The sequence below is a fragment of the Cervus canadensis genome, chromosome 5, assembly GCF_019320065.1.
Source record: "Cervus canadensis isolate Bull #8, Minnesota chromosome 5, ASM1932006v1, whole genome shotgun sequence".
Lineage (NCBI taxonomy): Eukaryota > Metazoa > Chordata > Mammalia > Artiodactyla > Cervidae > Cervus > Cervus canadensis.
In genome coordinates, this window is record NC_057390.1 from 7,203,820 (window position 1) to 7,229,345 (window position 25,526).

A 25,526-nucleotide genomic window follows, 5' to 3' on the forward strand; every position below is an offset into this window, starting at 1 on the left:
AACTAATACAATCGGCTATATGGTACTGTCCTGGAATAGATTTATGATACTTTGCACACAAACAGTACTAATAAGAAAACTAACAAACACAAAAAATAAAGAGAAGATTTTTAATCTTACTGTACCTTAAAAAGTATAGTAGCAACAATACAGCTGCTGGCATCCAGGGGCTGGCATCAAGTGAATAGGCACGAAGAGTTACTTCCTGGAGGAAGGAGAGGAGGTGGGAGATGGTAGAGCTGAAGGATCATCAGCAACAGGAGACGGAGGGCGAGCTGCAACTTCACTCATGCCTGACATTGAAGGCACATGTTCTGGCTCCTTACTGTGTTCAATTCTGTGCACCCTCTTGAAAAAAGATTGTGTAATGTCTAGGTGGTAGCTCTTTTTATCATAGGTGTCATAGGTGACATCCTGGGCTTAAGATGAAGACACTATACTGTTGTACTCTACAGAGTTGTTGTTGTTTAGTGGCTCAGTCATGTCTGACTCTGCGACCCCATGGCCTGTAGCCTGCCAGGCTCCTCTGTCCATGGGATGTCCCAGGCAAGAATACTGGAGTGGGTTGCCATTTCTTCCTCCAAGGGATCTTCCCAATCAGGGATTGAAACCACATCTCCTGCATTAGCAGGCAGATTTTTTTTTTTTTTTTAACCACTGAGCCACGTGGGAAGCCCACTCTGTAGAGTCCTGTAAAGTACAAAACCACAGCCTCTTGTGTGACAAGTCACAGTGCATGCCAGACAAGTGAACTGATTTATGCGGTTAGACACGGTGGCAAATGTGCACATCTTTGAAAAGTTCGAAACTTGAAAGTTCCTGTGTTGGGGACTTAATTGTACTTTGCCCTGAAACAGAAAACATGTCTTCCTGTTCCCGTGTCCTGGCCTGACACATGCTGTTCCCTTCGGTTTTGTTTTCCTTCTCAGGTGTCTTCGTCCTAACTCAGGTCATTAACTGGTTCCGGACGATTCCCCTGACCTTCAAGGACCAGTTCATCATTGCCTACGGGGGACTCCGGGGGGCCATCTGCTTCGCGCTGGTGTTTCTCCTTCCATCCTCCGTGTTTCCCCGGAAGAAGTTATTCATCACGGCAGCAATCGTGGTCATATTCTTCACTGTCTTCATCCTGGTGAGTAGAGCTCTGTCTCCCAGCAAAGTCCCTCCTTTTACCAGGAGGAAAAAGGGTCACTTGGAGGGTCATCCTGAACTTCTCTCATAGGACGCCATGTTGCTGAGGTGTCTTGAGGCTTTGGTGGGCTTCCCTGTTGGCTCAGTGGTAAAGAACTCACCTGCCAATGCAGGAGATGTGGATTTGATCCTTGGATTGGGACCATCCCCTGGAGGAGGAAATGGCAACCCACTCCTCCAGTATTCTTGCCTGGAGAATCCCATGGACAGAGGAGCCTGCGGGGCTATGAAGAAGAAATGAAAGTTGCTCAGTCATGTCCAACTCTTTGTGACCCCGTGGAGAGTCCATGGAACTCTCCAGGCCTCTAGTCTGTGGGAGTTGGGCACGACTTAGTGACTTGACAACAGCAACAACTTGAGGCTTTGGTCATTAGGGCAGGAGAGAGACAGTCTTTCATCAGGTCACTGGATTGTGCAGCAGTCTCAGAAAGTCCAGTTTGGTCACTTGGCCAGCACAGAAGAATTGCTATTTAAGGAAACAGCCATGTGAGCTGAGCTTCCTCCTGGAAACTTACAAACTGCACTTGCTAATCCTTGGCGTTTGTCTCCCTGGCTGACCTCGTAAAGGTGCTTGTTAGTGCTAGCTATGCTGTGACCTTCCAGCAGCTCCGGGACATAGGTTCACTGTAGAGCTGTGCGTGGAACGGAGGGAGGGCCGAGTGCACGTTTAACATGGGGAGGGGCAGAGACGGTGGTAGGGGGGCATGGGCCTGAGCCAGGGTCCTGACTCTGCAAGTTAACCAGCCTCTAGTTTAATCATCTGAGCGGCTTTCACTCTGGGCTTCCCTGGTGGCTCAGCTGGTGAAGAATCTGCCAACAACGCGGGAGACCTGGGTTCAATCCCTAGGTTGGGAAGATCCCCTGGAGAAGGGAATGGCTACCCACTCAGTATTCTGGCCTGGAGAATTCCATGGACTGTATAGTCCATGGGGTCACAAAGAGTCGGACACAACTGGGCAACTTTCACTTTATGTTAATCATCCAGCCCTTAAGAGATTCTATTTTGTGGATATTCATTTAGAAAATCGGAGAAGGAAATGGCAAATCACTCTAGTATTCTTGCCCAGAGAATCCCATGACAGAGGAGTCTGGTAGGCTACAGTCCATGGGGTTGCGAAGAGTCGGACACCACTGAGTGACTGACATACACACGTTTAGAAAATATGCCTTGGGCTCCTGCTGTGTGCCGGACAGAGCTCTGGGCTTTTAGAATCCAAGAGTGAGCAAAATATCCAGAAATATCCCCAACCCTGTGGAGGTTCTGTTCCAGGGAAAGTCAGTCTAGTAGGTGAGGCAATGAGAGTCTATGAGAAGGTGAAAGATGGTGGACTGTAAGAGACAGTAGGGGGTTCCCTGGTGGTGGTGGCTCACTGGTAAAGAATCTGTTAACGAAGGAGACACAGGTTGGATCCCTGATCCAGGAAGTTCCCACATGCCACAGAGCAGCTAAGCCCATGTGCCACAGCTATTAAGCCTGTGCTCCAGAGCCTGGGAGCCACAACTACTGAGCTCTTGTGCCGCAACCACTGAAGTCTGAGTGCCCTAAAGCCTGTGCTCCACGGCAAGAGAAGACGCTGCATTGAGAAGCCTGTGCACTGTAACTAGAGAGTAGCCCCCAGTCACCGCAGCTAGAGAAGGCCCATGCACAGCAGCAAGACCCAGTGCAGTCAAAAAGAAGTAAATAATCATTAAAAAAAGAAAAGAAAGAAACAGTGGGCCTCGGGCCAGGGGATGGGGAACAGGGTTATAATTCTCGATTGAATAGTCATAGACGGCAACGATGAGAAACATGGTATTTGAATAAAGGTTTGCAGGAGGTAAAGGGGTTGGCTAAGCTGAAGGACATTCCAGGCAAAGGGGGCTAAAGATGAAGATCTGAAGACAGTGTGGTAGATCTGAAGCCACATGGCCCACGTGGCTGGGGGGGAGTGCGGTGTGGGATGCAGGAAGCGAGGGAGGGTCTGGGGTCCTGGGTCATGTGGGGTCGGGCGGGCTGGTGTCAGGACATGGGCTCCTCTCCAGGTGAAATGGAAGCAGCATGGGAACTTTGGTGATGCTGTGGGTGTGCTTCACCTTATAAGAGCATCCCACCGGCCGCTGTGGGGCGGGACGGTGAAGATGAGCCGGTCTGGTGGGGAATGGGGTGGGGAGCAGTGCAGCCAGTCAGCAGCCAAGGCAGAAGGATGGCGGCCGGGTGGCGAAAGGGCTGGGGTCCTGGGATGACTTCTGAAGCTGAAATCTGCAGGACCCCCCTGGTGGGTTTGGTGTGGGGTGGTGGGAAAAGGAGCTGTGAGGGACCGAGCTATTGTAAGGACCGACTGGCCCCACGTGAGAAGAGGTGCTGTGGGTGGTGGGCTGGGAGCCCACTTTCCAGCACTCAAGGTTGGGGGCTGTGAGACCTGCGGGTGGGGGTGATGAACAGGGGGGTGGGGTACCTGAGCCTGGCGTCCAGGAAGGAGCTGGGTCAGCAGCACAGGGCTGGGATCCACAGCTGGGAAGCTGGAAGTGGTCACCAAGGGGGTGAAAATCCATTGAGGAAACCAAGAGAGGACCAGTAACTGGGCTCTGGGGCAGCCCAGCCGTGAGACCCTGGGAGGAGACGAAGCAGCCGAGAGGACCGAGGAAGGGTGATGAGTGACACCATAAGAAAACCAGGAGATGTTTTGTTTGATTTTTTAAAAAAATATTTTGTTTACCAGGTAGTCATGGAATGCTTTCTAGGTGCCTGACTCAGATGTAAGCGCCTTTGATGTTAGCTCTTTAAATCCTCATAACTGTTCTAAGGCACAAACTCTGGGAGGAGTCACTGTCTTTGTTCCCATTTCATAGACAGGGAAGCTGAGGCACTGCAACCCAGGTGAAGACCTTCCCCCAGGTTTACACAGCCAGGAAAAGGTGGCGCGGGGGGGTCGAGACCAGTTTGGTCTTAACTCTAAATAAAGGGCCTGCAGGACTTCTCTGGTGGTTCAGTGGTGAAGACTCTTGGCTTCCAGTACAGGAGGTATGGGTTCCATTGCTGGTCAGTGAGCTAAGATCCCGCCTGCCTCATGGCCAAAAAACCAAAGCGTAAAACAGAGACAATATTGTAATAGATTCATAAAAACTTTAAAAATGGTCCATGTTAAAAAAAAAATCCTTAAAAATAAAGAAATAAAGTACCTGGTAGAGTGGCCAGTGCAGAGTGAGTATATTATATGTCCTCCTATTTCTTCTCCTTCTAGTTACCGCTCCACGTAGCGGTTCATCCTTCACTCACTCATGCCTGCCAACACTGTGGACGGTAGTTTGTCCAGTCTAAGGAATCCTGGGGAGGGAGGAAGGAAGGAAGCCTGGGGAGACCCTTCCCGAGTGGAGAAGTGGCCCCTGTCCCCCAAGGTCCTTGTCACCAGCATCTTTGCCATGCAGTGCCCTCCAGTGGCTTCTTCCTTGTTGTGTTGGGCGCTAGACGAGGGCTATCTAGGTGCATGATCTCATTTCATCCTCCAGACCAGCCCTGGTGAAGGAGGCCAGCGGTTCCCCCAGCTGAGGACGCTCAGGCTCAGAGAGGGAAAGCGAGCTGATCAGGGCACAGGTTGGTGAGTGATGGAAGCTGGGGGTGAGCCCAGGACCCTGTCTCCAGAGACAGGCTCAGAACCTTGGGGCTCTGCTGACCCCTGAGAGAAGACAGTCTTTGCCAGGTTATGGCTAGGTATAGCTCAGTTGATTAACAAACTCATTGGGTTCAGACATCCCGGGTTGCTTAGAGCTCCTGTCCTAAATGCAGGGAGACAGCATGGAGCCTCTGGGTGGAGAGAAGCGGAGACCCTGTCTCCATCTTCTCACAGTGTCTTTACAGGAACCTTGGGACAAGCATCCAAGTGGCTGCTCTCAGAGTAGGGGGGAGATGATGCTGTGAAATGAATCCATTTTTAAGAGATATATTTATTATTTTTAACTGGAGGGCGACTGCTCTACAATATTGCATTGTTTTCTGCTATGTATCAACATGAATCACCTATAGGTCTGTGTACGTCCCCTCCCTCTTGAGCCTCCCTGCCACCCCCCACCCCATCCCACCCCTCTGGGTTGTCGCAGAGCTCTGGGTTTGAGCTCCCTGCATCATACAGCAAATTCGCACTGGCTCTCTGTTTTAAATATGGTGACATATATTGAATCCATTTGTGTAACTTTCTGTTTTGTATCAGAGTATACTTGATTAACAGTGTTGTGCTAGCTTCAGGCGTGCGGCAAAGTGATTCGGTTACACACATAACTCTTTTCTAAACGATGCTTAATATTACAGAACAGCCTAAGTAGGAAAGGAATTTGAAAAAGAAAGTGAATCCATTTTGCCTTGAGCCTTTTAATGTTGCAGCAGCAGCTTAGGGCAGAGTGGCTGAGGGGACAAGTCAGACCAAGGGTGTCACTCTCCTCCTCTTCCCAAGCCTGCTGCTCTGTCCTTACGCCCCACCGGAAGCTCTGGCCAGGCTGAGTCAGTGCTCTGGACTCCTCTCCTCACTCTCAGAGCTCAAGGTGTCATGTCTGAGTCTCAAATGCAAAAATAGAACCGTGTCAGTTTAGAGCAAGTAGCAGCCGGGTCGTTTGAAGATAAATCTATCAGCTCTTATTATCTACACAAATGTTCACAGTGTAAAAACAGCCCCCTGCCCCAATACCATGGGTGTGGGCTTTGTAAAATGAAATAAAAAAGGCTGAATAAAAAGATGTAATCCGAGAGAGGACACACAAAATGCAGGCTCAGATTTTAGATACTATTGAATAGGTCGGACAGGTGTAGAATTGCACTTCTACAATCAGAACAGACATCAATAGGAAAAAGAAAAATGCTGCAATAAATTTATATTTATTCAATGTTGCTCATTGAATGTGTGTGCATAGGTGGTTAATATAAGGTATTATTATTACACTCTGGGTATTTTGGCTTTTTTGGAATTGGAGCTCAACCAAAAGATACAAGTGAGGGTTTGATTCCCCATGTTAGAAGACTGTGCATCCACTTTGAATGAAGACCATGTATATCAATAGTTAACACTGATTAAAAAGTTTTTAATGTGTCAAGTTGAAAAAGAGCAGTGTGTCTGTAAATAAGTTCATTGTGGAAGCGATAAATTAGGAGTTTAGAATTAACATATATTGAAGGACTGATGCTGAAGCTGAAACTTCAGTACTCTGGCCAACTCATGCGAAGAGTTGACTCATTGGATGATCCTGATGCTGGGATAGATTGGGGGCAGGAGGAGAAGGGGATGACAGAGGATGAGATGGTTGGATGGCACCACCAACTCGATGGACATGGGTTTGAGTAGACTCCGGGAGTTGGTGATGGACAGGAAGGCCTGGCGTGCTGCGATTCATGGGGTCACAAAGAGTCTGACATGACTGAGCAACTGAACTGACTGACTGATGTATATAAAATAGATTATCAATAAGGAACTACTGTATAACACAGGAACACTACTCAATACTTTGTAATAACCCATGTGGGAAAAGAACCTGAAAAAGAATAGGTATACATAAATGCATAATGGGAACACTTTGCTGTATGCCTGAAAACAGCACAGCGTCATAAATCAACTGTGCTGTGCTGGGCTCAGTCGTGTCTGACTCTTTGAGGCTCCATGGACTGCCAGACTCCTCTGTCTATGCGATTCTCCAGGCAAGAATACTGGACTGGGTTGCCTTTCCCTTCTCCAGAGGATCTTCCTGACCCAGGGATTGAACCCAAATTGCAGGCAGACTCTTTACCATCTGAGCCAGAACATTGAATGAGTAAACAATTCTGATTGCTCGTATGTGTACATTCAGTTTCATTTAAATGAGGTTGGTGATGGCATAGACAATATAAGCTGTCTCTCTGGTTTTCAAATGATCATGCAGATCCAGCAGTGGCAAGTGCAGGTTTTGGAGTAAAGCTGTTTTGGATCGGTGTTCTAACAGCCTCCATGAGCCTCTGTTTGCTTTGCTGTAAGATCTGAGTCATGGAATCCCTCCCAGGCAGTACGGAGGAAATATGTATGTAAACACAATACCTGATGCAGTGTTTAACCTGGGGATTTTCTCTGTCTTCATCATAACATTAAGTAAAATATTAAAAGACAGGAAAACTCAACTCCTTTCAAAGTATTTTAGAGCCCAATAATTATTAATCAGTTAGTCCTTATAATTATAGAGCAGATTGTCACAATTCTGGAAATTCATTCAGTTATTAACTAGAAGTCCATCAAGGAGCACGGTTGACTGGAATTACAAGAATGGGGTCTCCTTTTGCCTCCATAGGAGGCTGGTTTTGTAACTGGCTGTTAAGTCATTGTCTGGAACTGTGAGGTACCTGGATTTGCAAGTTCACAGGCTCCTCCTTGAATACTTCTATGATTGTCACCCTACTTACCCCTGGGGTAAGTAGGATTTATTTATTATTCTAAAATAAACTCTGTGTGTGCAACTGTATTTATGATCTCTCTGATCAAACTTGGAATGTAAGAAAGCTTTATACAGGATAGCATGATCGTAATATTTTTTAATGAATGAAAACAGTTTCTTCAAGTTGTTCAGGAAGTTGCCTGCTAAATCAGCAAAGAAATATAAAGCCATACCCACCCACCCCCACCACAGCCCCCTCTTTTTTTTCATATGAAATTTAATTCCAAAGAAAACAAAAGAAAGTTCTTCCTAAAGAACAAACGCGGAGAATGCACCGTGTTTAATCAGACAGTAGTTCCTTTTTCTTTCCCACTTTGCTGCGAGGGGGGAAGAGTGAGGGTTTGAGGGTGGGCAGAAAGCAGCGATGGCACGCGGGTGCCTGCTAAGTCGCTCAGTCGTGTCCGACTCTTTGTGACCCCATGGACTGCAGCCCACCAGGCTCCTCTGTCCATAGGATTCTCCAGGCAAGAACACTGAAGTGGGCTGCTATTTCCTCCTCCAGGGGATCTTCCCGACCCAGGGATCAAAATCCTGTGTCCTTTGTCTCCTGCTTTGGCAGGTGGTTTCTTTACCACTAGAGTCATCTGGGAACCCCAGGGGAAAAATAAACCTCACTGCGCTGATGTTCCCTGGGACCGCTGCGTAACCATTCCTCTCTGCCAGGCCTGGCTCTGGGGTGTTGTGTTTATTGCGCCAAAGCTGCATGAAAGTATGAAAATTTAACTTATGCTTTGTAAATATTAAATATGTCTTTCAGTGGTTTGTTGGAAAACTAAGGGATTTCTTTATTTTTTAACCCACATGGCTAGACATAAAATGAACATACACAAATTCATCCCATTTGGAAATTAAAAACGAAAACATAAACACCTACAGAAGACTAATGAAAAATAGAGAGAGACTATATATAATACTAGAATATGTGTGCTAAGTGCGTGCTAAGTTGATTCAGTTGTGTCCAACTCTTTGTGACCTTATGGGCTGTAGCCTGCCAGGCTTCTGTAGCCCGTCAGACCTGGGTTTGATCCCTGGGTTGGGAAGATCCCCTGGAGAAGGAAAAAGCTACCCACTCCAGTATTCTGGCCTGGAGAATTCCATGAACTACAGTCCATGGGGTCGCAAAGAGTCAGACATGACTGAGTGACTTTCACTTTCACTTTGAACTGCAAGGAGGTCAAATCAGCCCATCCTAAAGGAAATCAACCCTGAATATTCATTGGAAGGACTGATGCTGAAGCTTGAAGCTCCAATACTTTGACCACCTGATGTGACGAACCAACTCACTGGAAAGACCTTGATTCTGGGAAAGATTGAGGGCAAGAGGAGAAGGGGCTGACAGAGGATGAGATGGTTGGATGGCATCACCAACTCAATGGACATGAGTTTGAGCAATCTCTGGGAGATGGTGATGGACAGGGAAGCACACTAGGCTTGGTGTGCTGCAGTCCATGGAATCCAAATGAGTTGGACATGACTTAGCGACTGAACAATCAACCACAATCAGCTATACTCCAATATAAAATAAAAAATAAAGTTAGGGAGTGAATAAAAGATGCAATGTTCCATTGCATCTCATCAATACTTTATTGTTATAAATATAAAACACTGCCTTATTATTAACTGAATGGATGCTGGTAGATAAAAGCATATGAAACAGCACTTTATGTACTGAGAACACACTCTATCATTCCCCTAGAGCTATTATTAACCTTGAGGCTTCATGGAATCTGAAACTCATGAAATCACCCATCACTTCAAACCACGTTATGATACCTATTTTCAATTGCATAAGTTAAAAATGGCAGATTATGTGTTGATTGAAAAATGGTTGTTACCTCCTGTGTTATTTCAAAGTGGCAGATGGAAATGCAGGTAGAACCCAAGGTGTGTCTTATTCCAGGTTTGCTTGAAATCATTCATGCTTTAGAAAATTAAAGCTGAAAAATGCTTGAAGCTGGATTGATGAAACAAAATTAACGACCTCCTTTAAAATTTCTGTGCCTCACAGTTTATATTATCAAGTGAAAGTGTTAGTCGCAAAGATGTGTCCCACTCTGTGGGACAACCCCGGGGTCTGTGGCCTGCCAGGCTCCTCCATCCATGGGATTTCCCAGGCAGTCATCTGGAGCGGGTAATCATTCCCTTCTCCAGGGGATCTTCCTGACCCAGGGATGGAGCCTGGGTCTCCAGCATTGCAGGCAGATTGTTTACTGTCTGAGCCACCAAGGAAAGACTTAAAGATGTGCAGAGAGATGAAATAGCAATCAAATTTGTGTCAGGGAGCATCCCTTAACATAGTCACCCCTTCCCCAAGTCCAGTGACCCCATGAATTCCTCATGCCCTGTGGTAGCAGCCATCTGCCAACCAGGCGAGTAACTTGGGGATCCTCTTTGACCCCACATCCTCACCCCTTCCTCCCCCTGGCCTATTTTAGTATCCATATCACATAATTTTAAACATATTAGCTGAGAGTTTATCTTGGTAGCTGTAAGTTCACCACCATTCTCTTTTGTCTAAATTTTTCTGGTTATATTTACTCTTTCATGTTAATTTTGAACATTTTCTTGGCTTCTAAATATTCAAGTTCTGTTTAAAATCCTTTGGAAATGTGATTGGAATTGTATTGCCTATACACTGAGATAAAATTGTCATCATGATGGTGTTATGTAATCCTATCTAGGAATTGTGTCTTTTTAAAACTCAAATATTTTCAGTATCCTTTAATTACATTTATAGTTCTCTCTGTAAAGGTTTTGTGCATTTTGTAAGTAGGATTATGTATTTCATGCATATGCAGAGAGAGTATATAATTTTATATATATATATATATATTTAGTATTTATATAATATTATGTATATAATGGGCTTCCCAGGTGGCTCAGTGGTAAAGAATCTACCTCCCAATGCAGAAGATGCAGGTTTGATTCCTGGGTCAGGAAGATCCCCTGGAGGAGGACATGGCAGCCCACTCCAGTATTGCTGCCTGGAGAATCCCCATGGGCAGAGGAGCCTGGCGGGCTGCAGTCCATGGGGTCGCAGAGTCGGATACAAGTGAGCATAGCAGCACAACATCTTGTAAGGCTCAGATCCAGGGTTGCCTTTCCACAGAGCCTTCCTTGACCTGCTCCCTCTCTATCTCTCTCATTCTTCCTGTTTCTACTTTGTTAACTGTTTTGTGTGTATCCTTCTCCTCACAAGACTCTGACGTCCTCAAGCTGAGGTTCTTAACTATCCACCTCCGATTCCCAAGCCTCTGACATGGACACCTTAAATGCTCAATTCAGATTGTTTAACAGTTTAATGAATGAATCATTGAAACGTTTTCTGTGAATAAGACAAGTAGATGATTCCTCTGAACTGGGTGAGCCTTTATTATTTCTTAGAAGGATTTTCTTTTTCTTAAAATTACAGAGTATCACATTTTCAATTTCTTACATCCTGTCCACTTTTTGTTTCTAGTAGCAGCTTTTGGGACATGGCCCTCTGAAAATATGCCAGCTTTTAAAGAGGAAGAAAAAATTAACAAAATGTTACTTATGCTCCGTTAAGTCTTGGGGGCAGGGTATCTTTTGTTGGTTATCAAGTATTAGGAGGTTACAAATTATTCTTGAATTTTATAAGGTTTTCCTCCCCCCTTCTTTTGTGCAGGGAATAACTATCCGACCACTGGTGGAGTTCCTTGATGTTAAGAGGTCCAATAAGAAACAGCAAGCTGTCAGTGAGGAAATCCATTGTCGGGTAGGTGTTAATGTAGCAGATCAGTTTAAATGGTCAAAGGGAAAATTATGGGATTAAGTCAGACAGCTTGACACCAGGGTCTCATTTCCTGAAGAAGAGGTAACTGGCAGAGGGTGATGGGGTGTGGGGGGTGGGCTGAGGAAGAGGTGTATTGAGGGTAGAATGAATATAGCCCCCCCATGGAGGCTACACACCTCAGGAATACAGGGACAAGGAATCCCCTTTTAGCCCTTACTTCAGCCTGAAATGTTTTAACTGGAAAATTGTGACCATACTTCATAGTTTCCAAAATTACAAACTATTGTGTTAAAAAATATGAATTCTAATGATCGATGTGACAAACATCTCATGAATTTGTTTGAAGATGAATTGTTGTCTTATTTGTTTTCAGTGAAAACTCAAGCAAACCAAAGCCAAAAAGTATCAGCATTTTGAAGTTTAGGCATGATAGAAATAGTAATAGTATTTCTATTAGAATTCTATAAATTTCTATAGTTATAATTTCTATGCACAGAAATAATCATTACCATTTCTATAAGTAGGAATTAATAATTTCTGTAAATAGAAACAGAATGACTGATTTCAGATAAGAATTAATCAACCAGCTGGCTTTTTCTGTTTTAGTTTTTTGATCACGTGAAGACCGGGATTGAAGATGTTTGTGGTCATTGGGGTCACAACTTTTGGAGAGACAAGTAAGAAGGCTTTAAGTGGCTCTGGATCAGTCCGGGAGCAGGACACATTGACTTGTGTCATTTTTCAGACTTTCTGATCTTTCCTGTTGTGCCATAGTCTGTCCTTTAAGATAAAGTTTGGTTCTCATAGAGGCTTAGAACAACAGTAGCTTTAACAAGGTAGAAGCTTATTTCTCTCTTACGTGAGTATCAGGTAGGCAGTGTACCATTGACAGGTGAATTATGCTCCACAGACTCCTCGTGGTCCCAGGACCCTTCCTCCACCAAGAACCTCCGTTTCCAACGTTGCCTTTCGGACCAAAAATGGCTGCTGCAGCACCAGCTATTATGTGCGCATGCCGGGAAGAAAGCCAACAAAGAGACGCAGAATACGTACTAGCTTCCTCCTAATCATAGTTATCAGAGGCTGCACTCAGTTCTTCCAGCTGAATCGCATGTCCTGGCCTTGCATGACCAGGGCTGATTGTATGGGCATTTCTCACTGTGGGGGAGGCCGAGGAATGCAGTCTGTCTGGTTTAAAACCGAGGGTTCCATTACTGTCTGTTCTCCCACACATGTTGAGGGGCTTTGTCAAATACAGAGCTCCAGAGCACCTGAGGAGATACATAGACTTGCAAAAATAGCAAAAGTTACACTTCTCTGAAAAATCATGTGTATTTACATAGATGTGTGGGCTTCCCAGGTGGCACGGTGGTAAAGGATCGTTGTGCCAATGGGTTTGATCCCTGGATCGAGAAGATCCCCTGGAGCAAGAAACGGCAACCCACCCCAGTATTCTTGCCTGAAGAATTCCATGGACAAAGAAGCCTGGTGGGCTATAGTCCATGGGATCGCAATGAGTTGGACACGACTAAACATGCATGCATGCACATAAATGTGTATCTCTCTCTATGTATATATAATTTATGTGGTGGTTTAGTCCCTAAGTTGTGTCCAGCTCTTGCGACCCCATGGACTGTAGTCTGTCAGACGCCTCTGTCCATGGATTTTCCAGGTAAGAATACTGGAGTGGGTTGCCATTTCCTTCTCCAGGGGATCTTCCCAACCTAGGTATCAAACCCGGATCTCCTGCATTGCAGGCAGACTCTTTACTGTCTGAGCTAATATATAATTTATATGTACATATATATATATACACACACACACATATATGTGTGTATACATGTATGATAATAAAGATTTAGACTCTTTCTTCAAGGATCTTGTAGCTGAAATGCAAGAGATAGACTACCAGGGAGAATTAGGTATACAGTTTAATATATACTGAGAAACAGACTTATGGGATCAAGAAATACGGATTAATTCTAATAGCAGGGTTAGGGCCAGTGTGGTACAGGAGCAGCTCCCATGGGCTGGTGGGAGCTGACTGTGTGTATCTAAGTCAATGCCATCCACATTGGTGACTTGACTCAGCCATGGGGGGAGTGAACCAGGGAACTGACAAATGCTCCAAATCATACATGTGTCAAATTTGCCGGCACATCACTGTCTGGGAAAGACTTTTGAAGGAGGGTGTTTCAGCTGGTCCTTGAAGAGAGATAGACAGGTCCCAAGATATATTTGGTGGATTCCTGTTCAATCGCTTGTCTTTTCTTTCCTAGCTTGCAAGCAGATTTCTGCCCCCACCCTTGCAAATTTACATGAAGTTCACCAACCTACCAATTTACGTAATTTAACATAAATACATCTTTGAGTGTTTACTGTTTGCTCACGTATTCTGACATGACAGTGGACTACAAGAGAAGTATAAGCCATAGACTTGGGCCTTTAAAATTTTGCAATGTAGTAAAGGCAACTAAACAGTCACATAGCAAACAGGGTTGTGTGTGTGTGTGTGTGTGTGACATCATTAGGTAATGAGTTATAGGGACTACAAGTGCTGGCACAACCTTCACAAGACTGACCACGTTGTTTGCTAATGTACAGAGGCCCCTGTTCATAGCCTTCCTTCATAACTAAGGGAAAATATTTTGTTTGTAGGAACAGACTACTTAATTAGTGAGATGGGAACACTCAGTAATAAAATAAAGTGAATTAAAATCTCTGTTGTAAAATCATGAAACAGAAGGCCAATTGTCCTGGTGGTATTCACTTTTTTGGAGGCAGGGGGCAGAGCGGAGAACCCTGCTGTGACTCCCGACATCATCCTGCTTTAGGTCTCTGGATGTCTATGCCAAGCCCATGATACAGGCTTTTCTGCCTCTTGTTCTTTGTTGTTTGCATGAAAGTGAGTCACTCAGTTGTGTCCGACTCTGCAACCTCATTGACTGTAGCCCGCCAGGCTCCTCTGTCCATGGAATTCTCTAGGCAGGAACACTGGAGAGTGTAGCCATTTCTTTCTCCTAGGGATCATCCTTCCTGACTCAGGGATTGAACCTAGGTCTCCTGCATTGCAGGTGGATTCTGTACTGTCTGAGCCAGCAGGGGAGCCCCATGCCTTTATCCATCTTCAGCATCCTTTTCAGCCCGACCACTTTTCTTTCTCTCGCATCCTATCCGTCCTTTTCTGAAGTGATTAAATGAGCATGGTCATCCAGAGCAGTTTGTCCTTTTCCCAAGGGGAGATTGAAAACTAGAGATTTATCCCACTGCTTTGACGTCCTAACAGAAGGAAACATAGATATGATGAAGGAATGAGGCTGGTTGGCCCTGGGGCCATGGTAGATGATGGAAGAGGTGAGCCCTGTGAACATGTGATTGGGTCCAGAAAGTGAAGGACTAGAGAAAGTCTAGCTTCGTCCTGCCTTCCAGGCAAAGACACCTTATCTCTAAATGTGAATCTGTTCTGGGCAGACATCTGTAAGCTCTGGGCTAATTGGACCATAAATATAAAACGTGGTGGAGCCGATTTTGATTCACGTCTGGAAGGTAATATTGCGCCATACCTGACACCTCCTCTGCAGTGTGCATACTTCACTGAAGAAGTTTATGAAGGCTTACATATTTGCATGCATGAAGTTTTCCAGGTAAATTAAAATAGTTTTCTGGATTGTCAAGCACACTGTGCACTGCAGGTAGAGTAGAGAAGTTTGTGTGAAGGGATTTGATGCTGACACAGGTCATTCTTGAAATGAGTTCTCAGATCTCATTTCTGGTCTGTACATAATTGTGGATGTTACAAAAATGGCATAAAAAACAAGCAACTGTTTTAGAGGTATCCTTCTCTTCCTTCTGAAATCCTTTTACTGTAGATTTCTAATGGTCCTTCCAGAGGGTTCTTGAGCCATTTGACCCTTTGAAAATGAAATGAAAGGGTCATGCAGTAAGGATGTTTCTCATGTTTGGCAAAAGTTGTCTGATGATAGTAAAAAAGCCACCTATGTGTATGTAGCTTGGTGGAGAAATGAAAAGTATGGAGATAGAGCAAATAAAGGGTATAAATCCTACAGTACATAGATCAGATGTCACTGTCTTTAATGTTTATTCTTCTTGCAAATCTCTCGTTGGGCTTCCCAGGTGGCACGGGTGGTAAAGAATCTACCTGCCAGTGCAGGAGATGCGGATTTGACCCCTGGGTCGGGAAGATCCCCTGGAGTAGGAAGTGGCAATCCACTCTAGAATTCTTGCCTGGAGAATCCTCTGGACAGAGGAGCCTGGAGGGCTTCAGTCCATGAGGTTGCAGAGTCGGACATAACTGGGAAAAAAAAAAGAAAATAAGAGAAAACTAAAAGAGCAACAACAATAACATTAATACAAGTTTGTAAAGGTGCTGTGTTGCTGCCTGGCGTCCTGGTTCAGTGAGCTTCACGTGAAATTCAAAATAAACTTAGATAAAAATAGGCCCGGTGTTTTGTGTGGAGACCAGTCAATAGCAAACCCCTTTCAAGGTAGCTCTCTGCCATTGTTCTTAGGTCTCCTGTATTTGGAACAAAGGACTAGTACCGTGAACGTGGCTTAACATTGTTCACTTTCATAGCACAGGTGTGCCTATAAACCACCTTGGACTTATAGTGATCACTGTAACACATTATTTTCCTCATCAAATATTTACTGCCTATTGATTCACTTGAATATTGGTGTAATATTTATATACAAACCAAGTCAATATTCAACTGCTTACAGGAGCAGTCACTTATTATAGCTGATTGACATTGTTGTACAGAAGAAATTAACACAGCATTGTGAAACAACTATACTCCAATTGAAGAATAAAAAAAGAATTTAAAAAAAAACCCTCAAAAGCAAAGGGAAAAAATTGTTCAATATTTCACAAAGAACCAAATTCAGGGTGACATATGGCAGAAAGCATTCATCTTCTATCATCACATGAACATGGTGCACAAATGTCTTCAGAATCTATGATGCTGCTTAAGGAAATGTATTATTTTTGATAGGAAAAAATGAAATACATTATCTTTTTGTAGTAGAAAAAGGAACTAAAGTACTTAAGTTAGGAGGCAGAGAGTCAGCTCATCTGGCCTATTCTTGCTCCAGCTTCAGAGCATCAGTGGGTCATCAGCTGATCCTGGCCGGCCTTCTCTGATGTAACTGGGGTCACTTAACTCTGCTTCATGGGACATTCACCTTTGTCCTGGGACCAAGGAGTCACTCCGGGTACATCCTTCTCATGCCATGTGGCAACATAAGAAGTGAGCTCTAGTGAGCAAGCCCATCCATAGCCTCTGCTCTCATCACCGTGTCTCCTGACTGCCCATTGACCAAAGCAGGTGACGTTATTGATCTCAGTGGCAGGAAGCAGGACGGAGCAGGTCACCTCAGCCATGGTGGAAGGGCATCACCAAGTAACCTGATCTGTTACAGGGTGTGGGTCCAGGGAGGAACTGGACTGGATTGCCTTTAAGCTTACAAAGTCTGCCTTTAAGCTTATAAAGCTCCTGGCCGTGTCCTGGACCCTGGTAAGATAGGAACACAGGCAAACAAAACGAAACGCGGTCTGCGCATGGGTCATTAACGCTAGGAGAAGAAAATCAGTAAATAAGCATTGGATAGCCTGTTAGAAAGTGCTGACTGCAATGGAGGAAAATGTGTCTGGGAAGAAGAGGAAGTTCTGGAGTGCAATTCTAGTAGGGTAGATAGGAAAGGCTCTTGTGAGAAAATGACCTTAAGGAAAAGACTTGAAGGTAGTAAAAGTAAAAAGTAGTAAGTACAGAGACCCCGAGATGGGAGCAGGGCTGGCATGTTTCTGGGACGGGGGCGGCCTCAGAGAGGCTGGACCTGAGTTAGGGCAGCACAGCCTTGGGGCAGGCAGCTCCAAGTGGTGTCAGGCATCCAGGTCATTGTACTTGTGCTCAGTGAGAGGCAGAGGAGTTGCGTGGTTTGACTTACTTCTTTTTTGTTGAGAATTTTATTTATTTATTTTTGGCTGTGCTGGGTCTTCATTGCTGTTTCTCTACTTGCAGTGATTGGGTGCCACTCTCTGTTTGGTGCATGAGCTGCTCACCGTGGCGGCCTGTCTTGTTGCAGAGCACAAGACCTAGGTGCATGGGTTTGAGTTTTCATAGTTGGAATGCTTGAGCTCGGTAGTGCCCAAGCACTGCTCGTAGTTCACGGGCTTAGCTTGTGGGATCTTTTCTGGCCAGGGATCGAACCCATATCCCCTGCATTGGCAGGCAGATTCTCAACCACTGGACCAGCAGGGAAGTCCTTGATTTACACTTTAATGGGATCCCTGTGGCATTAGTGGTAAAGAACCTGCTTGCCAGTGCAGGAGAGGTAAGTAAGAGACACTGGTTCTCTCTCTAGGTTGGGAAGATCCCCTGGGGAAGGGCATGACAACCCACTCCAGTATTCTTGCCTGGAGTATCCTCATGGACAAAAGAGCCTAGTAGGTATAGTCCATGGGGTCACAAAGAGTCGGACACGGCTGAAGCGACTTAGCAGCAGCAGCTGGTTTGCATCAAGGATAGGCTATAGGAACATGGTGGCAGAAGCAGGAAAACCAGTTTGGTGCCTGTTGCAATAACCCATTGAGAGATGATAATGCTGAGGTGGCACTAGTGGTAAAGAACCCCCCCTGCCAATGCAGGAGACGGAGGAGACATGGGTTCCATCCCTGGGTTGGGAAGATCCCCTGGAGGAAGGCATGGCAGCCCACTCCAGTATTCTTGCCTGGAGAATCCCGTGGACAGAAGAGCCTGGCGGGCTACAATCCATGGAGTTGCACAGGGTTGGACAGGACTAGCATGACTTAGCATGCAATGCTGGGCCCAGGGCGATGGCTGGAGGAATGATTAGATTTTGTGTGTACTGAAATGGTGGAACCAACAGAAGTCTTTGATAGAGTGGATGTAGAGTGTTAGTTTGCCAGAGCTGCTGTCAAAAACTACCGCATGTTCATGACTTAAATAGGAGTTATTGTCTCATAGTTCTAGGGGCTGGAAGTCCAAGAATAAGATGTCAGTGAAACTGGTTCCTTTGGAACTGAGAGGGAAGGGTCTGCTCCAGGCATCCTTTCTTGGCTTGTGGTTGTCCTTCTTTTTCCTGCTTCTTCACATTGTCTTCTCTACATGTCTGTGTCTGAATTTCCTCTTAAAATACACACACCAGTCATAATGCATTCAGGCCCACTAATGACCTCACTTTAACTTAATCAGCTATTTCCAAATATGGTCACAGTCTGAGGTCCTGGGGACCAGGACTATAACATATGGATTTTGGGGGGAACACAGTTCAGGCCATAATGTGGAATATGAGAGAAGGCGGAGAATCAGAGATGACATCAGGGTTTTTGACCAAGTGGAGTTGTCGCTAACTGAAATGGGGATGACTTGGGAGAAGATCCATTAGAGCATGCCAAGTTTGAGATGTCCAAGTGGAGAAGTTGAGCAGGGGTCTAGATACTCATTTCTGGGGTTTGGGAAAGAAGTTAGAGCTGGAGACACACATTTGGGAGTCTTGGGCGTGAAAAGTGTAAGTGTTAGTCACTCGGTCATGTCCTGCTCTTTGTGAACCCATGGACTGTGGTCCGTCAGGCTCCTCTGTCCATGGAATTCTCCAGGCAGAATTACTGTAGAAGGGCATTTCCTTTTCCAGGAGATCTTCCCTGACCCAGGGATCAAGCTGATGTCTCCTGTGTCTCCTGCATTGGCTGGCAGGTTCTTTACCACTAAGGCCACTTGGGAAGCCCCATTAGATATAAGTATGTTGTGGTTAAAATAAAAATATACTAATATGTGCTCTCTCTGTATATTCAGGTATGCACCTACAGAAATAAATACAATGATCAGACTAATTAAACACTGCTACTATTTTTTTCCCCTAGGAGTAGTGGAAATTATTTTATTGGTAAAAATAGATTTTTTTAAAATCAGTGTCATGTTAATTAATTGAAGTTTTGATTTTGCTTATTTCCAGGTTTAAGAAGTTTGATGACAAGTACCTGCGGAAGCTTTTGATTCGGGAGAACCAACCCAAGTCAAGCATTGTGTCTTTATACAAAAAGCTTGAAATAAAACATGCCATCGAGATGGCAGAAACTGGGATGATAAGCACTGTTCCTTCTTTTGCATCTTTAAAGTAAGTCCTGTTTTGAAAATAGAAGTTAATGTGGCTTCCCAGGTACTTCAGTGGTAAAAGAACCTACCTGCCAGTGCAAGAGAAACAGGTTCAATCCCTGGGTCAGGAAGATCCCCTGGAGGAGGAAATGGCAACCCACTCCAGTATTTCCAGTATTCTTGCCTGGAAAATTCCATGGACAGAGAAGCCTGGTGGGTACAGTCCATTGGGTTGCAAAGAGTCAGACATGACTGAGCATCTGAGCAACTTATTGCTAAGTAGGTGTTTATAGTTTTGTGAAGCGAGTAATAATAAGAAATTTGACTTATATCCTAACATGAGTCCTTAAGACCTCACAGCAGAAAGAGCTACTGGATAAAATGTGAAAACCTGGAAATGTGTGCATTATTTTATGCTATGTCATGTCATGTCACGTCACACCGTGTTGTGTTATTATAGAATGGACTAGTCAGAAAGTACCTGGTCATGTTTAGGATGATTATGTGTTTATTGTATTTGCTTTAGACAGTTAAGTTGTTCTGAAAGTAAAGCCTCTTTAGCAGGCATTTTGAAATGGGATAGTTTAAGGTGTGTTATGATTTTCAGTTATAAAGATGAATGTAATTACATAGCTATTTCCTCATGGATTTTTCACAGAGTCATAATTTAAGGCTTGGAAAGAACATTTAGTGGCGATCTCGTGCAGAGGTGCTCAACGCAGGCTGTACATTGGAAATACTGTAGGAGCATTTAAATAACACACACGCCTGGGCCCCACCCAGACAAATAAAATCAGGATCTCTGGTGTTGAGGCTCAGGTATAGGTTTTTTATATATAAGTGATGTGGATGAACCTAGAGCCTGTCATCCAGAATGAAGTTAAGTCAGAGAAAAACAAATATCGCATATTAGCCTGTATATATGGAATCTCGAAAAATGGTACTGATGAACCTATTTGCAGGGCAGGAATAGAGATGCAGGTGTAGGGGATGGACTTATGAACACAGAGGGGGCAGGAGAGGGTGGGATGAACTGAGAGAGTAGCTTTGATTTACATACACTACCATGTACGAAATAGATCGCTAGGAGAAGCTGCGGTATGGCACAGGGGGTCAGCTCGGTGCCCTGTGATAACCTAGAGGGTGGGTATGAGGCGGGCGAGAGGGAGGCCCAAGAGGGAGGGGATGTATGCACACATATGGCTGATTCATGACGTTGTACAGCAGAGACCAACACAACATTGCAAAGCAATTATATTCTAATAAAATATATAAACTTATAGAAGTGTATAATAAGGAATCCAGTATTGAGATGCACTGACCTAGTCTGTCTCCCTAATTTTAAAAACGAGGAGATGAATACCCAGAATGTAAAGTGACTTAAACTCTTATAGCAAATCCATAGCAGAATAATACATACTGTCAGCAAATTGGCAAATGAGTTTATCACAAAAGCATCATTCCTCCTCTACATGACAAATTTCAGGTTACGATGATTTCTTCTTTTACTGATGAGCTTGAAGCTCATTTCAGCAAAGTTTCACCTAAATTAAAATGCTAGCTATGGAAGGGTTGAAATGAAAGAGAAACTCCAAATCACACCCAACCATATAAACTGTGATTTTCACTAGGATGATAGTCCCTTATAAAAATTATGGTAGTTTACACCATACAGAATAAAAAGTAGTAGTGGTCAGGATGACTCAGAAATAAAGGCATTATATTGCACTGGAAATAGTGGTGATGGAGCAGAATGACTGTTTATAGTCCCAGCTCTGCTAATAACTCACTGTGTGACCTTAAGCTGGTCCATCTGTTTCCCTGAGATTGTTTTTTCAAGTAGAAAATGGGGCTATACTTGCTCCTTGAAGTTTACTCCAGGTTTACCATTTATGATCTTTCTTAGGCACTGTTCCTTTTGTGGGTGCAGCACAAAATAATTCAACTATCCAGCTTCTCAGAAGGGAGTCATTGACTTTGTGGTCATAGAAGAAGGAAATCTTAGCTTTACCCCTGTTCGCAGTTCATCTTGAAGCCAGTCGAAAGTGGAGTAAAGGCAAAGGTTTAGGGTTAGGGAAGTGGGTAACAAAAATTGATGGATAGTTACGTAGCTGGGTAAATGATTGCCATGTTCACTATTTCACCTCTTCTGAAGTGTCTTCTTTGGAGGAGGATAGAAGCAAAAAGAGAGGCAGTAAGGTGTCATATTTCTGACAATAATGAACTGAGTCCAGACCAAACTACTGAGAAAACTAGAGGAAAAAGGACAAAATATATTTTAAATATCTGCTGGAAAGCTGGACAGTATCCATACAGTGAGGAATTTCTTGGTCAGAAGTCAAAAAAGAGGGAAGTTCAAGAGGATAGAACTGGCATTTATTGCTATTTTCTGTCTGGAATTTGGAGAACATGTCTTAAGAGTCTAAAAAGCTAAAACAGGGGTTTTGACAGACTAGTTGGTCTTAGAGAATAAAATTAGAATTCAGAACCTACCAAGAAGGAGGACCATTTGTATGTACTCATACAATGTATGTACATACATCTGTATGTATAGGTTTTTACTTCAAAGTCCTACACCTTAACCCTCAAGGGAAAGAAGCCCAGCCTGGAATTATCTCAATTCTTGATTGTTTAAATCATCAGAGACTGAGATTGCCTCTATCTCAGCTGCTCAAGAGAAGTAAGTTTAAACCTTCTGTGGAAGAAAATAAGATTGTAAACAGCATTTAAGTATCCACATGATTGTTTTATATATGTGTAATACTTAATCCAAAATAACCAAGCATATGAGTAGACAGGAAATGTGACTGAAAACACTGAGAAACAAGCAACAAAATAGAAAATAATAGTCGACACAAAAGGGATTCCCATCACTGGATTGTCAGACAGGGACTTTAAAACAGAAATAGAAACATGCTTAAGGGAAGAAAATGGCATTGACACTTTTGGCATTGTCATGGAGATTATATAAACAAAAAAGACCAAAGTGAAGTATTTGAGCTGAAAATAAAGTAACTAAATTTAGGATCTCACTTGACAGCTATCAGAGCAGACTAGATAAAGTTGAAGAGAAAAGGAATTAATTGAAAGATAGGACAGAAGGAAAGACCAGAATGAAAAACAGTATGAAGAAAAAAAAAAAAAGATGAAAAAGAAAGTGAGAAATATATGGGGTAGATTCATATATAATGAAAAGCTCCAGAAGGAGATGAGAGGGAAATTGGTAGAAGCAATACCTTAAGGAATGCTGACTGAGGATCTCCCCAAACAGATGAAAGACTTGAATTCTGACAGCCTCAAGCAGATTAGATAAGGAGAGAACCAAAAGTAGATACAGGTTCATAAAACTGCTGAAGGTCAAAAATACAAAGAGAAAATCTTAAACATACTCAGAGGGAAAAAAAAGAGACCTATTTTCTTCAAAAGAGAAAAAACCTGACCACTGATTTTTCAGTAAAACCAGTGGACACTATTGGTAGCTTCAAAATTCTGAAAAAATGTAGCTGAACCTTGAGTTCCATATCCTGCTAAAATATCCTTTAAAAAAGTAGAATTAAAACTTAGAAACATCTTGCACTTAGGAACCCTAGACAGCACTTCAGAACTATACTTGGGAACCATTTAAAACAACAGGATCACCTTAATAAAAAGCACAAAAATGTGAAGAACATTCCACTAGATGATGAAAAGGACATTTTTTTTTTTTTTAACAGCATGAGAGCTGAGACAAAGAGGCAAAGGGTTGACATATTTGGCCTCATTTGGAAACCTGCATGCCCAACGATTCAAATTTTTATTCACTTTGCACATGTCTGAGAATGACTGGGACAGTGCCCTGAGTACTGATAATGTGTTTATAAACAAATTGTAGCAAGTCAGTGAATTTGCAAATATGGACTCCCTGAATAAAGAGGATCAACTGTATGGACATATGTAGTATAAATGGTGTCTTTGTAAATACTTCTAATGAGGTATTTTAAAAAATAGAGCCATAATAGTAAAATTCAGCTAATTAAGTTTTGTGGGAATATAACAACCCTATGCTACTTTATTTATAGAGCATTAGAAATAATAAGTGATAGCATTGCAAGCCACTCTAGTCTTTTCTCTTTAAATAGTTGCATGAACAGACTGAAAAAACTGTTGCATGATTAAACTTAAGTGAATGATTTTGACACTGAAATAAATGTTTTAGATTTTTTGAATTATTTTAAACTACTAAATAATTCCTGTTTTATTCATTAAGTTTCTTCTTCTTAAATGATGATATTACATCTCTAAGAAAGAACATAGATGAATTTAATACTTGTTGAATAGTAAAATATTTTTTCCTAAACGTTCACAGTGACTGTCGTGAAGAAAAAGTAAGGAAGCTCACACCTGGTGAAATGGATGAAATCCGAGAAATACTGTCAAGAAATCTCTATCAGATCCGTCAGCGAGTAAGAATAATTTATTTAGCAAAATAGGACCTTGTCTTTGGAGTAGGAAATGGCAACCTGCTCCAATATTCTTACATGGAGAATCCCGTGGGCAGAGGAGCCCGCGGGGCTATAGTCCATGGGGCTGCAAAGAGTTGGACACAACTGAGCGACTGAGCACACACATACTTGCCTTTGGTTAAAAATGTGCCTGCAGATTAGACGCTGTTCAGTTACGGAGGCTGTTGCCACCATCACGCCAGCCTCTGCAGGGCCCACACCAGGCACTTCCTTCCCTCAGACCTCCCCCCCCCAGGGGCCTGTCCCGTTAGGGTACAGCTCTCCCCCCAGACACCTTGGTCAAGGCTGGAGGCTGGAATCCCTGGGAGGTAAGAGTTCTGCTACCAAAGACTTGGAGATAAAAACACGTGTTATCTAATGGTGAAGAAAGTTAATTTATTGCTCCTTACACTTTTTGAATGAAATAGCTTTATCACTTAGAAAACTTTTCAAAATGTGTTTAACCTTCCTCGTTTGTAAAGTGCAACCATTTCTTCCCTCGCTGTATCTTCTGAGCCACTTATTTCAGCCCATTTCCATCACGGAGCCTCATTCTCATAGTTCGCTGGTAATATAGCCAACACTTAGTGTGTGCGGTTTGCCAGCCCCCGTTTCCGTGCGTTGTGGGTCTTAACTCTTCATCCTCCAGCAAGTGGTGTTAACTATTGTCTCCATTTTATGGATGAAGAAACTGAGGCACAGTGAGGTGCCCTGGGGCAGGGACACAGTGCTTGTCAGGGATCCCGGTCACTCACATCAGGGCCGTTTCTGGAGCTTCTTAGCTGACCTCCTCCCAGCCCATCCCGTTCCATCTGACATCACGGTGGTTCCACTCTTTTCTTAAAGTTCTTTTTATTTATTTAAAATATTTTTTCAGTCATTGTCGAGTTCCATATTGTTTCTGTTGTTTATGTTCTGGCTTTTGGGCCTGGAGGCATATGGGAATCTTAGTTCCCCAACCAGGGATTGAACTCACCCCGCCTTGGACTGGGAGGCAGAGTCGTAACCACTGGACTGCCAGGGATGTCCCTTAAAGCCCCTTTTAATAAAGCATCTTTCTATTTAAAATGAGACAAAACAGTTGTGGCTTCCAGGCTCAACTATTCTTTCAGCCTTTGGGATCTGTATTCAGGCTCCCCCTTCCACCTCACCCACCCACAGAGCGAGGGGTCTGAATTCGTTCCTCAGACTGTGTTGCTGTCTTCTGCATCTCCACTTGAAATGCCCCATTCCTTCCTGTCAGTTGATCCATCTTCTCCGATTTTTAAGGTTTCCTCAACACCCTCTAAATTATTCCCTGGCCTGTCTTTGAATGGGCTATCACTTAGAGCTCCTACATCCCACATCATTTTAGCATTTCATTTCACAATTTCGTATTATTTTGTTACTTTCACATGCTCAGCTAGATAGCAGATTCCTCAAGGCAGGAAATGAGTGTGGTTCTATGGTACTTCTGTTTATCTCTACTGGATCTGATATGTTGTTTACTCAATATGTTGTGTCTCACTCTTTGCTACTCCATGGACTGTAGCCTGCCAGGCTGCT

General features: G+C 43.7%; 1 protein-coding gene across 2 annotated transcripts in view; it reads left to right on the forward strand.

Annotated features, from left to right (window-relative positions):
* SLC9A2 (solute carrier family 9 member A2) overlaps positions 1-25,526 on the forward strand; it is an 87,125-nt gene that overhangs the window by 53,188 nt on the left and 8,411 nt on the right. Inside the window, exons 5-9 of one of the 2 annotated variants that reach the window (XM_043468047.1) lie at positions 930-1,132; positions 11,261-11,356; positions 11,975-12,045; positions 19,361-19,522; positions 23,846-23,942. In XM_043468047.1, coding sequence (XP_043323982.1) covers positions 930-1,132; positions 11,261-11,356; positions 11,975-12,045; positions 19,361-19,522; positions 23,846-23,942 — 629 coding nt within the window. The remainder of the gene's footprint in view (positions 1-929; positions 1,133-11,260; positions 11,357-11,974; positions 12,046-19,360; positions 19,523-23,845; positions 23,943-25,526) is intronic. The other variant, XM_043468048.1, reaches the window with a different exon arrangement.